General features: G+C 47.9%; 1 protein-coding gene across 1 annotated transcript in view; it reads left to right on the forward strand.

Annotated features, from left to right (window-relative positions):
- Positions 1-15,854, forward strand: part of LOC144753918 (transcription factor CP2-like protein 1) — a 51,160-nt gene extending 35,306 nt beyond the window's left edge. The window contains exons 11-15 of the mRNA XM_078641445.1: positions 7,835-7,925; positions 9,728-9,813; positions 11,932-12,074; positions 12,735-12,786; positions 14,723-15,854. Coding sequence (XP_078497571.1) covers positions 7,835-7,925; positions 9,728-9,813; positions 11,932-12,074; positions 12,735-12,786; positions 14,723-14,760 — 410 coding nt within the window. The 3' untranslated portion in view covers positions 14,761-15,854. The remainder of the gene's footprint in view (positions 1-7,834; positions 7,926-9,727; positions 9,814-11,931; positions 12,075-12,734; positions 12,787-14,722) is intronic.
- The last annotated feature ends 713 nt before the right edge of the window (positions 15,855-16,567 follow it).

The following is a 16,567-nucleotide window of genomic DNA, read 5'->3' on the forward strand; positions in this document are numbered from 1 at the left end:
TGGGGAAAGGCTGCCGGGTGCACAGGGGAAAGGCTGCCGGGTGCATAGGGGAAAGGCTGCCGGGTGGAATGGGGAAAGGCCGCAGGGTGCACAGGGGAAAAACCGCAGGGTGCACAGGGGAAAAACCGCAGGGTGCATAGGGGAAATTGCTGGGTGCACGAGGGATAGACTGCAGAGTGTAGGGGGGGAAGGCTGCCAGGTGCATAGGGTAAAGGCCGCAGGGGGCATAGGGGAAAGGCTGCCGGGTACATAGGGGAAAGGCTGCCGGATGCAAAGGGGAAAGGCTGCCGGATGCAAAGGGGAAAGGCTGCCGGATGCATAGGGGAAAGGCTGCCGGGTGCACAGGCGAAAGGCTGCCGGGTGCACAGGCGAAAGGCTGCCGGGTGCACAGGCGAAAGGCTGCCGGGTGCACCGGATGCATAGGGGAAAGGCTGCCGGATGCATAGGGGAAAGGCTGCCGGGTGCACAGGCGAAAGGCTGCCGGGTGCAATGGGGAAAGGCTGCCGGGAGTATATGGGAAAGGCTGCCGGGTGCAATGGGGAAAGGCTGCCGGGTGCACAAGGGGAAAGGCTGCCGGGTGCACAAGGGAAAGGCTGCCGGGAGTATATGGGAAAGGCTGCCGGGTGCAATGGGGAAAGACTGCCGGGTGCACAGGGGAAAGACTGCCGGGTGTATATGGGAAAGGCTGCCGGGTGCACAGGGGAAAGAATGCCGAGTGTATTGGTGAAAGGCTGTGGGTGTATTGGGGAAAGACTGTGGGGTGTATTGGGGAAAGGCTGCGGGGCATATCGGGGAAGGCCGCTGGGTGCAATGGGGAAAGGCCGCTCGGGGCAATGGGGAAAGGCCGCTGGGTGTATTGGGAAAAGACTGCTGGGTGTATTGGGGGAAAGACTGCTGGGTGTATTGGGGAAAGGCTGCAGGGGTATTGAGGAAAGGCTGCAGGGTGTATTGGGGGAAAGACTGCTGGGGGTATTGGGGAAAGACTGCTGGGGGTATTGGGGAAAGACTGCGGGGCATATCGGGGAAGGCCGCTGGGTGCAATGGGGAAAGGCCGCTCGGGGCAATGGGGAAAGGCTGCGGGGTGGATAGGGAAAAGACTGCTGGGTGTATTGGGGGAAAGACTGCTGGGTGTATTGGGGGAAAGGCTGCTGGGTGTATTGGGGAAAGTCTGCAGGGGTATTGAGGAAAGGCTGCAGGGTGTATACGGGAAAGGCTGTGGGGTGTATGGGGAAAGGCTGCTTGGTGTATTGGGGAAAGGCTGCTTGGTGTATTGGGGAAAGACTGCGTGGTGTATTGGGGAAAGACTGCGGGGTGTATTGGGGAAAGACTGCGGGGTGTATTGGGGAAAGTCTGCAGGGGTATTGAGGAAAGGCTGCAGGGTGTATACGGGAAAGGCTGTGGGGTGTATGGGGAAAGGCTGCTTGGTGTATTGGGGAAAGGCTGCAGGGTGTATAGGGAAAGGCTGCAGGGTGTATTGGGGAAAGGCTGTAGGGTATATTGGGGAAAGACTGCGGGGTGTATTGGGGAAAGACTGCGGGGTGTATTGGGGAAAGACTGCTGGGTGTATTGGGGAAAGACTGCGTGGTGTATTGGGGAAAGACTGCTGGGTGTATTGGGGAAAGACTGCGTGGTGTATTGGGGAAAGACTGCGGGGTGTATTGGGGAAAGACTGCGGGGTGTATTGGGGAAAGACTGCGTGGTGTATTGGGGAAAGACTGCGGGGTGTATTGGGGAAAAACTGTGGGCTGTTTTGGAGAGAGACTGCGGGTGTATTGGGGAAGGACTGCGGGGTGTATTTGACGGAAAGACTTCGGGTGTATTGGGAAAAGGCTGTATGGCTTATTGGGGAAAGGCTGCAGGGTGTATTGGGGAAAGGCTGCGGGGTGTATAGGGGAAAGGCTGCTGGGTGTATTGGGGAAAGACTGCTGGGTGTATTGGGGAAAGACTGCGTGGTGTATTGGGGAAAGACTGCGGGGTGTATTGGGGAAAAACTGTGGGCTGTTTTGGAGAGAGACTGCGGGTGTATTGGGGAAGGACTGCGGGGTGTATTTGACGGAAAGACTTCGGGTGTATTGGGAAAAGGCTGTATGGCTTATTGGGGAAAGGCTGCAGGGTGTATTGGGGAAAGGCTGCGGGGTGTATAGGGGAAAGGCTGCTGGGTGTATAGGGGAAAGGCTGCTGGGTGTATAGGGGAAAGACTGCTGGGTGTATAGGGGAAAGACTGCTGGGTGTATAGGGGAAAGACTGCGGGGTGTATTGGGGAAAGACTGTGGGATAGACTGCGGGTGTATTGGGGAAGGACTGCGGGGTGTATTGGCGGAACGACTTCGGGTGTATTGGGAAAAGATTGTCTGGCTTATTGGGGAAAGGCTGCGGGGTGTATAGGGGAAAGGCTGCTGGGTGTATAGGGGAAAGACTGCTGGGTGTATTGGGGAAAGACTGCTGGGTGTATAGGGGAAAGGCTGCTGGGTGTATAGGGGAAAGGCTGCTGGGTGTATAGGGGAAAGGCTGCTGGGTGTATAGGGGAAAGACTGATGGGTGTATAGGGGAAAGACTGCTGGGTGTATTGGGGAAAGACTGCTGGGTGTATTGGGGAAAGACTGCGGGGTGTATTGGGGAAAGACGGTGGGCTATGTTGGGGATAGACTGCAGGTGTATTGGGGAAGAACTGCGGGGTGTATTGGCGGAAAGACTTCGGGTGTATTGGGAAAAGGCTGCGGGGTGTATTAGGGAAAGGCTGCAGGGTGGATAGGGGAAAGGCTGCTAGGTGTATAGTTGAAAGACTGCTGGGTGTATTGGGGAAAGACTGCTGGGTGTATTCCGGAAGGACTGCAGGGTGTATAGGGGAAAGGCTGCGGTTGTATAGGGGAAAGACTGCTGGGTGTATAGGGGAAAGACTGCGGGGTGTATTGGGGAAAGACTATGGGATAGACTGCGGGTGTATTGGGGAAGGACTGCGGGGTGTATTGGCGGAACGACTTCGGGTGTATTGGGAAAAGATTGTCTGGCTTATTGGGGAAAGGCTGCGGGGTGTATAGGGGAAAGGCTGCTGGGTGTATAGGGGAAAGGCTGCTGGGTGTATAGGGGAAAGACTGCTGGGTGTATTGGGGAAAGACTGCTGGGTGTATTGGGGAAAGACTGCTGGGTGTATAGGGGAAAGGCTGCTGGGTGTATAGGGGAAAGGCTGCTGGGTGTATAGGGGAAAGACTGCTGGGTGTATTGGGGAAAGACTGCTGGGTGTATTGGGGAAAGACTGCTGGGTGTATTGGGGAAAGACTGCGGGGTGTATTGGGGAAAGACGGTGGGCTATATTGGGGATAGACTGCAGGTGTATTGGGGAAGAACTGCGGGGTGTATTGGCGGAAAGACTTCGGGTGTATTGGGAAAAGGCTGCGGGGTGTATTGGGGAAAGGCTGCAGGGTGGATAGGGGAAAGGCTGCTAGGTGTATAGTTGAAAGACTGCTGGGTGTATTGGGGAAAGACTGCTGGGTGTATTCCGGAAGGACTGCAGGGTGTATAGGGGAAAGGCTGCGGGTGTATAGGGGAAAGACTGCTGGGTGTATAGGGGAAAGACTGCGGGGTGTATTGGGGAAAGACTATGGGATAGACTGCGGGTGTATTGGGGAAGGACTGCGGGGTGTATTGGCGGAACGACTTCGGGTGTATTGGGAAAAGATTGTCTGGCTTATTGGGGAAAGGCTGCGGGGTGTATAGGGGAAAGGCTGCTGGGTGTATAGGGGAAAGGCTGCTGGGTGTATAGGGGAAAGACTGCTGGGTGTATTGGGGAAAGACTGCTGGGTGTATTGGGGAAAGACTGCTGGGTGTATAGGGGAAAGGCTGCTGGGTGTATAGGGGAAAGGCTGCTGGGTGTATAGGGGAAAGACTGCTGGGTGTATTGGGGAAAGACTGCTGGGTGTATTGGGGAAAGACTGCTGGGTGTATTGGGGAAAGACTGCGGGGTGTATTGGGGAAAGACGGTGGGCTATATTGGGGATAGACTGCAGGTGTATTGGGGAAGAACTGCGGGGTGTATTGGCGGAAAGACTTCGGGTGTATTGGGAAAAGGCTGCGGGGTGTATTGGGGAAAGGCTGCAGGGTGGATAGGGGAAAGGCTGCTAGGTGTATAGTTGAAAGACTGCTGGGTGTATTGGGGAAAGACTGCTGGGTGTATTCCGGAAGGACTGCAGGGTGCATAGGGGAAAGACTGCAGGGTGCATAGGGGAAGGCTGTCATGTGAACGGCTGAAGAATGCAATGTGCATGGGTCAACACCATGCGTGTCAGTGGAGATAATCAGTGTATGGGGTAAAGGGTGCCACGTGAATAGCCAAAGAATGCAATGAGCGTGGGTCAATACCACGTGCATGAGTCAACGGCAAGCGTGTCAGTGAAGATTACCAGTGCATGGGGTAAAGCTTCCAGGTGAAAGAATGCAATGAGGATAAATCTACACTATGTGCATGGGTGAAAGCCATGCGTGTCAGTGGAGATAACCAGTGCATGGGTGGGAATACTTTATTGTTCATGGTTATTTAAAACCTATACAATATAAATCAAAAAGGATTCAATAAAACATAAATCAAATTTAAGCGTGTTGAAACAGAGATACCGTCCTTAAGACAAGACACAAGAATCCATGGTGAGGTAGCAGCAACAGAATTAAAAGAAGCTTAACATCATGTTAAACTGCCTATTTATCCTAAAAGCAGAAAAATAAAAAGTAAAAAATTAAGGAATAGATTCTTCCTCCCTGCCTGCCAAGGGAAGATAAAAAAAAGATGCCAAGGTGGAGGAGAGAATAGTTAAATTATGATAACAGTTCAGGGGAGCCCTATTACCAATCAGTACTAGACAGTGTAAGGGAGTGCAAAAGGTGTCACTCTGGAGGATGGGCTTCTGAAGTACCATTTAGCTCATCATTATGGCCCTTTACGGTGCTATTTGAATTGTTCGCTCCTTCAAAATTTTGAAGCGGGCCTCAGCTGTTTCAAGAAATTTTACCATTCGGCAACTCAGTTGGATGTCATCTCCTTTAAAGCAGGTTAGCGCTGCTTGCCTGCAGGGCCGTATGTTACGAATGTTGAAAAGTGGTCGCATGAGGACGCGGCGATCTTGGGTGAGCTTGGTGCAGGTAGTGATTAGATTAACTATATTTTCCTTGCCAATCCCGCAGAGTCAGCATGTTGTAGGTAGATGTGGCCGTAACCATGGAGGTAGATGAGCCGCTGACGGCAGTAGACCTAGGCGATATTTCAAGAATTTCTCTTTTGTTTTTTTAGTGAAGCCTATCTGCAGATAGGTTTGAGGCAAGAGCATGGTGTATGATTGAACAGTGAGCCACCCATGAGCCCGCTCTATTAGGGCGGATTTGTCCTGCAGCAATGATTCCTTCCGTACTATTTTATTGACCACCTTTTTGAAGAGTGCTGTGGAGCCAGAAAGTTCCCAGAGTTGCTGTAAGCCAAGGTCCTCAATGGCTGCTTCCAAGTACCGCCTTGCCGGGCATGTTTCTTTATTTTGAAGTTCCTTCCACAGGAGAGCATTTAGGGTCTTCGGGTCCCCCCTGCTTACTCTATGCCAGGATTTTATGTAGGCTCTCTTGCGCGCCAGCTCTTCTTTTTGTAACCCGAACTCTAGTCTCATTTGGGCAGGATATGCATACCTTGGAAGGCCGAAGATCATGCGAAGTGCGTTTGCTACTGTTCTGTCTAGTAGGGGAGCGTCCCCCCCCTCATAGCTTCGCTGCCATAAGTGATTGCTGGAACTAATTTTGCCTGGATTACTTTTATGAGAGGAAGTAAGCTTGGCCCCGAAACTGTGGTTTTTAGATTTCTGAGCGCCGCTGCAGCGATTAGTCCTCTCCTTTTTATGGCTTCACATTGCGGCTTGAAATTGCCCTTGTGATCTATGACCCCCAGATATCGATATTCGCTGACCTTTTCTAGCTTTCTGGATGACAAGAGCCAGTTTGATATCGATATTCGCTGACCTTTTCTAGCTTTCTGGATGACAAGAGCCAGTTTGGATGACAAGAGCCAGTGCATGGGGTAAAGATGACTAAAGAATGCAATGACTGTGGGTCAACACCACATGCATGGGTCAACGCCATGTGTGTCAGTGGAGATAACCAGTGCATGGGGTAAAGATGACTAAAGAATGCAATGACTGTGGGTCAACACCACATGCATGGGTCAACGCCATGCGTGTCAGTGGAGATAACCAGTGCATGGGGTAAAGATGACTAAAGAATGCAATGACTGTGGGTCAACACCACATGCATGGGTCAACGCCATGCGTGTTAGTGAAGATAGACAGTGCATGTGATAAAGGCTGCCAGGAGAATGGCTAAAGAATGCAATGAGTGTGGGTCAACACTATGTGCATAGGCCAACCCCACACGTGTCAGTGGTGATAACCAGTGCATGGGGTAAAGATGACTAAAGAATGCAATGACTGTGGGTCAACACCACTTGCATGGGTCAATGCCATGCATGTCAGTGAAGATAGACAGTGCATGGGATAAAGGCTGCCAGGTGAACAGCTAAAGAATTCAATGAGCATGGGTCAACACCACAATCGTCAGTGAAGATAGCGGGTGCATGGGGTAAAGGCTGCCAGGAGAATGACTAAAGAATGCAATGAGCGTGGGTCAACATTATGTGCATAGGCCAACCCCACACATGTCGTTGGCGATAACCAGTGCATGGGGTAAAGCTGACTAAAGAATGCAAGGAGCATGAGTCAACACAAACATGTCAGTGAAGATAGCCAGTGCATGGGGTAAAGACAGCTAAAGAATGCAATGACTGTGGGTCAACACCACATGCATGGGTCAGCGCCATGCGTGCCAGTGAAGACAGACAGTGCATGGGATAAAGGCTGCCAGGTGAACAGCTAAAGAATGTAATGAGCGTGGGTAAATAACACGTGCTTTGGTCAATGCGAAGCGTGTCAGTGGTGCATGGGGTAAAGCTTCCAGGTGAAAGAATGCAATGAGCATGGGTCAACACCACACACGTCAGTGCAGATAATCAGTGCATGGGATAAGGACCACCAGGTGCACAGCTAAAGAATGCCACGTGTGTGGGTCAAGATCTCAAAGTGCATGTGGTAAAGATAGCACTATCAGAGCACTTCAGACATCTGTGAGGAGTATGTCTTTTCCCACAAGGAATTGGGCTCTTTGGGCAAAGTAATAGGCTTGAACACGATGCTCTTTCAAGCGGTCAGACTATCTGGGCTTCAGAGTGCCCAATAGCACGAATCCGGTACTACTTTGTGGGCTGAAGAAGCATCCTGGCACCAAGTGAACAGCGTAGAAGGTGCCAAACTCCGGGCCAGAAGAGACAATGATTTTTATAGCACTATCAAGTTGTGCAAGTAAAGAAATTCGAAAAATGACTTCATAACTGACTCTGTGACCCCAAAGTCCGGTGCTCTCAACAATAAAGTGAATCTGTTTTGGATGAAGCAAGTTTGAGAAAAGTTTCTGACATCCACTTAAAACGGAGCAGATTTGAGATCAGCCTGTGTTATTGTGGTACTTTAAGCTGACGGCATGTTGGGTGTCACAAGATAATAATGCAAGCACTGGGATGTGGGGGTAGGTGTGTGTGTGGTTATGAGTATTTCTATACAGGAGCAGAACTCTCACTTCTAGGTGGGCATCTCCTGATTAGGGGCTTGTGTGCTTTAAGTTAGGCCTCCGTTTCTCATGATGGAGGCAACAGGATGAGTTAATGCCTGTATTTCTGGTTTCAATTGACAGCTCGTGCTACAGGATGCCGTGGGATTGATTATTAACTTGTGCTTTCTACATTTTTCTCCCATTCCAGGCTCCGACTTGATGAAACTTTCGCGGAGTGACCTGGTCCAGATCTGCGGCGCCGCTGACGGTATCCGGCTCTGGAATGCTTTAAAAGCGAGGTGTGTACACATGCACCCCAACATGGGCCCACTTTATCCTCACACCTGTGCCCACTTTATCCTCACACCTGTGCCAATAACAAGTAGCCCAATGTCCAATTTATCATCACACCTATGACACTAACAAGTTGCCCACTGCCCAATTTATCCTCACACCTATGGCAACAAGTAGCCCAATGCCCAATTTATCCTCCCATCTATGAAAATAAGAAGTATCCCGTTAGCCCAATGCCCAATTTATCCTCCCACCTAGGACAATAACAAGTTTCCCATTGCCCAATTTATCCTCACACCTATGGCAGTAACAAGTAGTGTACAGAAATCTAAAGTAACAACACTTGCTGAGCTGTTTGCCTACACTGAAGGACAACCTCACAGACACTGCTTGGCTACCCCACACACACTGGCCCATTTTTTCCAACCCCTGTGCGATTCCTTCTTGCTCAGGAATTGGGATCACAAGCGTTGTGATAATTGCCACATCCTCCTCAATTTCTCAGCTACATTTCAACAGGTCTTAAACTTTACGAGGAGAAAATGCCTGGAAAATACTGTTACATGCAGAATTTCCTGTGTAAAACACCACATTTTTCATTTACGAGGAGAAAATACCTGGAAAATACTGTTACATGCAGAATTTCCTGTGTAAAACACCACATTTTTCATTTACGAGGAGAAAATACCTGGAAAATACTGTTACATGCAGAATTTCCTGTGTAAAACAGCACATTTTTCATTTTGTGCCCCATTTTCAAGGACTGCATGTGTAATAGGCAGTAATTATTACACCTGCTAAATTCCGATCACAATAATTATGTTATCTCCCACTACTAGGGAACTCGTACTGAAGGACCTTGAGTCACAGCCATGCCTACATGGAGGTTACAGTGCTTAATTTGTAAAAAATATAAGTGCCAGGGCCCAAACTATTCCACTGCAGCCGACACCACCCATAGTTCCTGCCACTACTGGCGAATGGCAGTGCAAACATTACCTACTAAACACTACACTTACAAAAGCATGACATTTTGGACTACTCTAGGTCACCTAAAGCTAAAGAGAGGGCCTGGAACTATTGCCAAATAATCACGCTCTGCTCAAAAATAGGCTGAGAGTGCCACCCTGTGTTGTACTCTCATGAACAAGTGATGGCGTTTAAAATAAGTGGCAGTGACGAGCACCGGCAAACAGGACAAGGACTGTGCATTGATTGGTGGCCCAAACTGTGGTGTAGTCACACTAAATAGATCATAAATACAATGCATAATAAGATTGTAAGGCTGTAGGTCAGATCCTGCAGTTACAAACTACACAGCAACCTAATGCAGCATTAGCCCTGGTGGAAATTAATTACATGCATACAAAATGAGAATTTCACCCAAAAAATTGAAATTGTAACATTTTGTAATGTTTGCAAGCATGAGACTAGTTCCTGCATGACAGTTTGTGAGGCATGCTCTTTCTTAACTTCATGCAATGGTTGTGTAATTATGTGATAGTGCACAACAACATGCCAAGCATGCAAGGATAACAGCCAGCACTACCTGGACTGTGAGTCATGTGTAAACGACTGCAAGTTCCTTTAAAACTCATCTACTGAACCGCTCCCAGCAGGTTGCTCCTTAGTACAGGCACTTATACATATTTACACCCAGGACTGTGCCATGAAATCCCGACTGAAGAACTGCTGACTTCCCTGAGTTTAGGGTCTTTTGGCCCAGAGGCTGTCACACAGCTGTCCCACCTTCCATCTCATCTGTAGGAGTTTAACTGTAAGCAGTCATTTTGCCTTTTTCCTCCAGAAGCGTCCAGCCACGCCTCACACTGTACATCGCCAGGGAGCCTACAGAGGAGGAGACAGAGAAGCAAGAAGAGACCCCACTCCCAGGTAGGATGTTTAGGGCCTGAAGGTCAGTGCTTAATTTGTGAAGGTGGTTGCAGGTGGTGGGCTGCAGTATTAATTTTTGGAGACCAGGACTTATTTGTCATCATCAGACTTTGACCTCCGAGAGAGAAAGGAAGAAATAGAGAATGGAGGAGGAAGAGCAAGATATGTCAATAATGACAAGGGGAGACATTAGAGATGAACATGCGAGCGTTTCTTTAAGAAACAAGAAGTGTAGGGTGGTGGAAGAAAGAGGCATGAGTTGACAGGGCCACTCTAGCATTTCCCGAATAGGCTGCAGGCTATGAGGCTTCTTTCAGAGCAGGGTGACCTGCCTTGACCGATCAACAGAGACTACGGGCTCCTGTAGTTTGGCTTGAATATTCTTTTCAGAGCTGATTTTGATTTCCAGTCCAGCTCAGGAGGTGAAATCAAAAACAGGCAACATTATTAATTCCAGATCTGTAAAGTGCGACTTACACTCCTGAGGGTATCCAGGCACTGGGGGCCATCAGGGAGATTAAGCGAGCTATTGCCCAGAGTCGCATGATGCTGATCTGAGCTGTCACCGGGAATCGAACCACGAGCCCTGCACTCCAAAGTCAGCCTCTCTGCCCGCTGCGCCACCCCCCTCCCTCCCATTGGCTTGCCCAGAACCAGCATTCGTTAGTGCAGAGTAGGCTCCTAAGGGAAACATTAGTTCCTTGCACTTATGCATGTGTTGTTTATTTATTTACTTACAAACTAGGCTCTGCAGGAGACCAGGGCCCGTATTACAGATAGGGTGCACAACCTGGTTTGTGCCATGATGCACCTTTAAGCAAGTATCGGTGATCCAGTGTCTGACTTGGGGGCAGCACATTCAGTGAAATATGGAGTAGCTGTTTACAAGTCACTTGGTGCTTCACAGTGTATTTTAAGGAGTCGAGCAAGATTCCCCTAGCAGGCAGCAGTAGTGAGTGACTGCACCTGCCTGCCATGGGATTTCTGGGATCCCTGTGCCCACCACCAGAGGGCTGGGCTTAAGGGGGGCAACTGGCAGTGCGCCTCGTAAGGACCTGTTTGCGTCTGTGCCTGCATCCATAATACAGTGCACAAAAAGTGGGCGCACACACCCGTAGCTCCCTGAGGTTATTATGTGTAATACAGCCACGGGTGGATGAAATGCTCCTCTGCTTTAGTGTCAGCGGAGCACAGGGCCTCCTCTGATGAGTCAAAGAGCAAAGGAGGAGCCAGTTAAGGGAATCGAGCTTGGCTTAAGACTCAGACCCGAGAACATTGTGAGTGGATTAGGGTTCATGTTGGATGACATTGATGACATTTCAAGTAGGTAAGAGGCAAACAGGCTTTTGCTGCAAGGGCTTATCTGTATATGCTTCTGCACATAGTTCCATAATGCACAGTGGCATTGGTAGGTAATTCTCAGTGTATGCAGGTGCCAAACCACGGGGAGGCGTTACCAGTTTCTGTGCTGGGTATGCAGTATAACAGGGAGCCCCCGCCTATTCAAGGCCCATGTGGGGTTTCCATTTCTTTCTTCCTCAATTGCTATGTTTACTGTCAGCTTGTTTTGTCTTCTATAATGCCAGCTTGTGCCTAGAAGCAGCACTGCTTTCATAGTTATATGTGTGTTACTTGCTGGTTGAGATTGGAGTGGTAGTAAGAAGGGTTTCTCAAAAGGGAGGAACCAGGAGCTTTGGACTAAGTACTGCACACATGCTCCTAATTAAAGGTATGGAAAAATGTTAATGTGCAGTTCCTAAGGCGGGAGGAACTTTTTTTCTTCATAGGGCCGTACTACACCTATTTTAAATCACAGTGCACACACCCTCACACACCATACGGCTTTCTCTAAAAGATCTCCGGCAAAGAGCCCCTTTGCGGGTGCCCATCGGGCATTGCAGCGCCGGCCCGATGAGGAGCACAAGCCCTAAGATGAAGCATGACATCCTTCGGGGTGTGTGAGGGCAATCCATAAGAGACCTGAACACTTCCCCTCCTTAGGACCGGCACATTAACATTTTTCCATACGAAGTAAGAAGGGTAACAGGATCTTCTGTTAACAGCGGGGCACCCACTGATGTCTTCACTCTAACCATAGATACTTTCTGTCTCCTGCAGTGTACCAAGAGCTGTATCTAGAGGAGCTCACGACCAGTGAACTAATCCACAGACTGGCTGAACTCTTCACCATTCCGACCGGTCAGGTGCATCGGCTGTGTAAGCAGGGACCCACTGGGATACGCATCCTCGTCACCGACCTGGTACAGACACGTCAAAAGCACCATTTGCTCTGAATCAACTCTGCTCTTCACCCTAGAAACATGCTTTTTCTATGTCTTCCGTTGTTGCCCATATCCAGATATGAGGATATTTGGACCATTCCTTTGCTCCAGAATGAGAACTCTAAGGAAATATTATTGCTTTTGCTGCTTTCTCTTAATGTATTCTACAGAATCTTCATCTGTACCTTGCTTCCTTGTACATTAATTGGGGCACAAACACATTTTTCTGCTTTGCAAGTTTCCTAGCCCTTTTTTGTCTCAGAACATTGAAAATGGAGCCAACTCTCCTACTCTGCAATTTTCTTCAGAGCCCATAAACCTTTGAGGACATTCCAACCATACACTCACACTTTCCTTTCTTCTGGTGTTTTCAACAAAAAAACACCCTAAACTTTTGGTTGCTCTTCCGCTGGATCTGCTACACCTTCCCTTTCTTTGGGTTTCTGGAAGATATTTTGTGCCTTCTGTTGCGGATTTAGAAAGAGTTGTTTCTCTGGTTTCTGAAACACTATTGCTCTCCTTCAAGCTATAGTCTTGAACTCTTTGACTTCAGAACGTTTTTGAGGTCCTTTAGTGCTTACTTTCACTAATATCTTTGCTTAGAATCAATAGCTTGACTCCATTTTTTATTGCCTACAGATGATCAGAAATCTACCGGATGAAACCTCTTTTCAGGTCGCTGTCCAGAAAGGTATGTGTCTGCTGCGCAACAACACATAGCAATAGGGCTCGCCATTGCTCGCTGTGTAGGGGGGAGAGGGGTAATAAGTCAAAGCAGAACATTAGAACAGGGGTGGCAGGAAATAATTTAGTTGCCCCTTATGTCATTGGACTGTGCTTGTCACCAGGGTTGTACCTCGGAAGAGAGACAGGGTCAAGCAAAAAAAAAAAAGCAGAAACAATTAAAACTAAAATGGATAATGGCAAAGAAATGCTATGGTTTGCACCAAGGAGTTTAAATGACCGTACAAGGGGTGAAGGAAACTAGTAGGCTGAATTAGAGAAGAGTAGTAATAAAAGATCTGCAAAAAAAAAAAAGCATATTCCATGTCTGCACCTCCTATGGTTCTGCTACCCTATTTGGAGTACCTTGTATGGTGACCATCAAACCAGTACATGCACTTCTGGCTCTGTCATTGGTTTTTCCAAGGTTGATTGTTAACTCTAACTTTACATTGGGAGAGCAAGAGACGACCCACCTAGTTACATTCTCCCGAATTTATATCTACATACAACAAGAAACTAGGTATATTGTGCAGAAAGCAAAAGAAAATAGACAAGGGAAACAGATGGAGACCCTACTGGGAAATCCAAAGATTTCGGATTAGATGCCTCACCCATTAAATAGCGGCATGCTTCATCATTGGCGCCTATCCACACCCTGATAGGCTGATAGCATTGGGGCGTACTCAACCATGAATGGGCGTTCTTTTATGAAGTGTCTATCTGGACAAAGCAGGAATCCAGTTGAAGAAGAGTAAAGTGTTTAAAATAACTTCAAGGTATACCCTTTCAGAAATACTTTTATTAGCAGGGTGCCGGGGGTTAATTAAAAGATTAATACAGGGTTCTGATTGAGCGTTAATTTCTCAATCACCCCGGATTTATTGCTTACATGTTTTAGCCCTCACAAAGAGCCAAAACGGGGTCTTGGGCCTTCCTCACAGCCAAGTATATATGTCCCTGCCTGTTCCAGCATACTTTACATGCAATTTCAATGAGGCATAAGTCTCTCACCTGACGGACTAGTGTCCTTCTGTATTTCAAGGATACCCTGTCGGGTCCTATTTCAGGGATCATGCGTGTCTGGCAGCAGGGACCATCCTATTGTCACACATACTCCAAGGACCTGGTCCCACGAAATCACTTAGAAAAGCTGCCTAGACCGAGGAGGATGGCGGCAGTCTCTGCAGCTCATCTAGGTGATTTTAGGGGACCAGGGCTTTGGAGAATGTGGAGACCAAGTAGAGTCTACATGCCTTGACGCCCTTGGGCTAAGTTAGCGCTTTACAAATTTAATATTCAGTCATTCATTCATTCATTTGCAAATGTAAGGCAATAGGCAGAATAGATGGGCTTGGTGGGTGTATTCTCTATGAAAATGGGCAGAATAGATGGAGTCCAAAGTAATTTTCTATATAGTTATGGGCAGACAATATGGGCTTGATGGTCTGTTTCCGTATGGAACTATGCCAACAGTATGAACTCACTGATCGGTTAATGCCTGGAAGGGGGAAGACAGTATGGGTCTACCTGTTGTTACTGCCATAGAAAAAGGCAGTCGAGATTTGCTCGGCGGCTAGTATCTCCAGGGAAATAAGCGCCCCAGATGGGTTCAGTGTCAATATATGTCAATATACGTAGGGAAAAGGGCAAATGTGTTCATCTTCTGAATGGAAAGGAGCAGACAAAATGGACCTTTTTCGTTTTCTGTATTCAAGTGAGCCAACAGGATGTGTTTGGTATTTTTTACCTGTGTAGATATGGGCAGACACGATGTGCCTGGTGGCCTTTCTCAGTAGATGAACTGGCCAGGCTGGCAGTTCTCATTTGGCATCACCATTTACTCATTTGTCATCTCTTAGCATGAACCCAACAGTAACTTAACTTATGTTTGTTCCTCACAGTGCAAAATCCAGAAGGATTCCACCTCATTCTGCGATAACTCTATTCAACGACCTTTACACACCAACAAACTGGCACTTAGAGAAGAGCAGTCAGCCGGCAAGAAAAAGACACTGTAAAGAAGCGAGGAGAGGACGACCTTCTCTGAAGAAAACCCAATCCCTGCCGGGGTGAAGCATCCCACCAAGCCACTTTGTTGAACTAAACCCCAAGAAGTCCTGCTGGAGCAATGGATGCTTGTGGGAAGAGGGAGTAGGATAGAATATTATTATTGGGCTTTGGGGACAGCAGGACTGTTTCCCTGTGCCTCCTCTGGGCCGCAGGAAGGACACTTTCCCTTCTAGCACTCCCCAGGATCTTCTCCTACAAACATGTTGACAATCAAGGACTAAAGTGGCGGTGCGTAACCTATTCTAAAGATGCAGGTACTCACCACTCGGTTCAGGGTGGGGGCAGAGGTATGCTGAACTGGGTGGCAAGTTGTTGTTGGCAGCAAGGTAGAGGAGGTCCCAGTTGGAGCATCTGCCAACGGTCACTTAATGGACCATTTAGGAACTGCATACTAATCTGTCTCTTTTGGTTGGGAGCAGGAGACATGGAAATTGATCTGAATGTGCCAAGCGTTAATTATAGTATATTAGCCTCACTGGCCCCTGTATACAGCAGCGGGCGTTCATGTGACAAATTTATAATCGCAGCTGACCCTAAAGACACATTAGTCTTTTATTGTAATATCACAGCAATTGCATATTTTTTTTTTACTTCTTTGTACACTGTTGGCACACTAGTTTGTAAATAACACAAGCTTAGACTTGCTGTAGAGCACCAGTGGGGCATATGGATACTTCCTTTTATACGTACGTACTGCAGCTTCATTACCTTTCGGAATGAATAAAAATCACACAATTGCAGGTAGAATTAAACGCATTTCTGTTCTGTCTAGTTGGGGATGCTGTTCATGAACGAAGTATCTGGGAAATACCTTCATTTTGGCCTGTGGTCCTCTAAATAACGAGCTGCCATAGACCCTCAAAGTATTCGAAGTAGCATAACGAAATTTAGGGGGGGGGGGGCCTGCAAAGTAGATGGTGGGCCCTGCCTCTCGGATCAAGACAGGGGCCCACTGCTTGTATACAGTGCCGCAGGGGCCCCCTGGAGCTGTGGGGGGCTAATGTTAAAATACTTATGGCAGCTACCATTGGTCAAAGGAATTCAAAAACATTTGCACCCTCGAACACATCAATAAACATGTTAACTCTGGGGTTAGGATCGGCATAGGTTTTAATGATGACATAGAATCCTCTGGAACCACAAGCGCGAGAGGTCCTCCCCCTTCCGCCCAATTTAGTCATATGAATCACTGTACTCAATAGCAGAAGTTCCAGCGTTTTTGGTGATTTCCAAGTTGATGTATTCACAGACCTGATCCATCAGATGATAGTTGTTATCCAACACGCTCGAACCCTGTCCTAGCTGTTGGGATGTAATGAAGAGTTGTACTTTCTCCACTGGTCTATCTGTTTTTGAGCATGTCAAATAGGATCTCCTTTTCCTTGTTTTCATTTGAGAATAAAAGGAGTACAGCCATAGCACCACATCTCTTTGACAGGGAGAAAAGCTCAATAGAGTTCTGGGGGAGGAAAAACAGTGGCTCCATATTATTTAAATAATTGTCATCATTGATCTTATTCAGATCACTGTACTGTCTGCTCCATCCATGGACTCATTTAAAATGGCCTCCCAATTGTATCACTCCTTGATTGATTCCGTTTTTTTTTGTGTATATAGCCTTTAGCTTTTTTGCATGCACTGGGCCATCTTCTACTAAAGGCAGCATACGTAGTCAA

This window comes from Lissotriton helveticus, chromosome 5_1 (assembly GCF_964261635.1).
Source record: "Lissotriton helveticus chromosome 5_1, aLisHel1.1, whole genome shotgun sequence".
Lineage (NCBI taxonomy): Eukaryota > Metazoa > Chordata > Amphibia > Caudata > Salamandridae > Lissotriton > Lissotriton helveticus.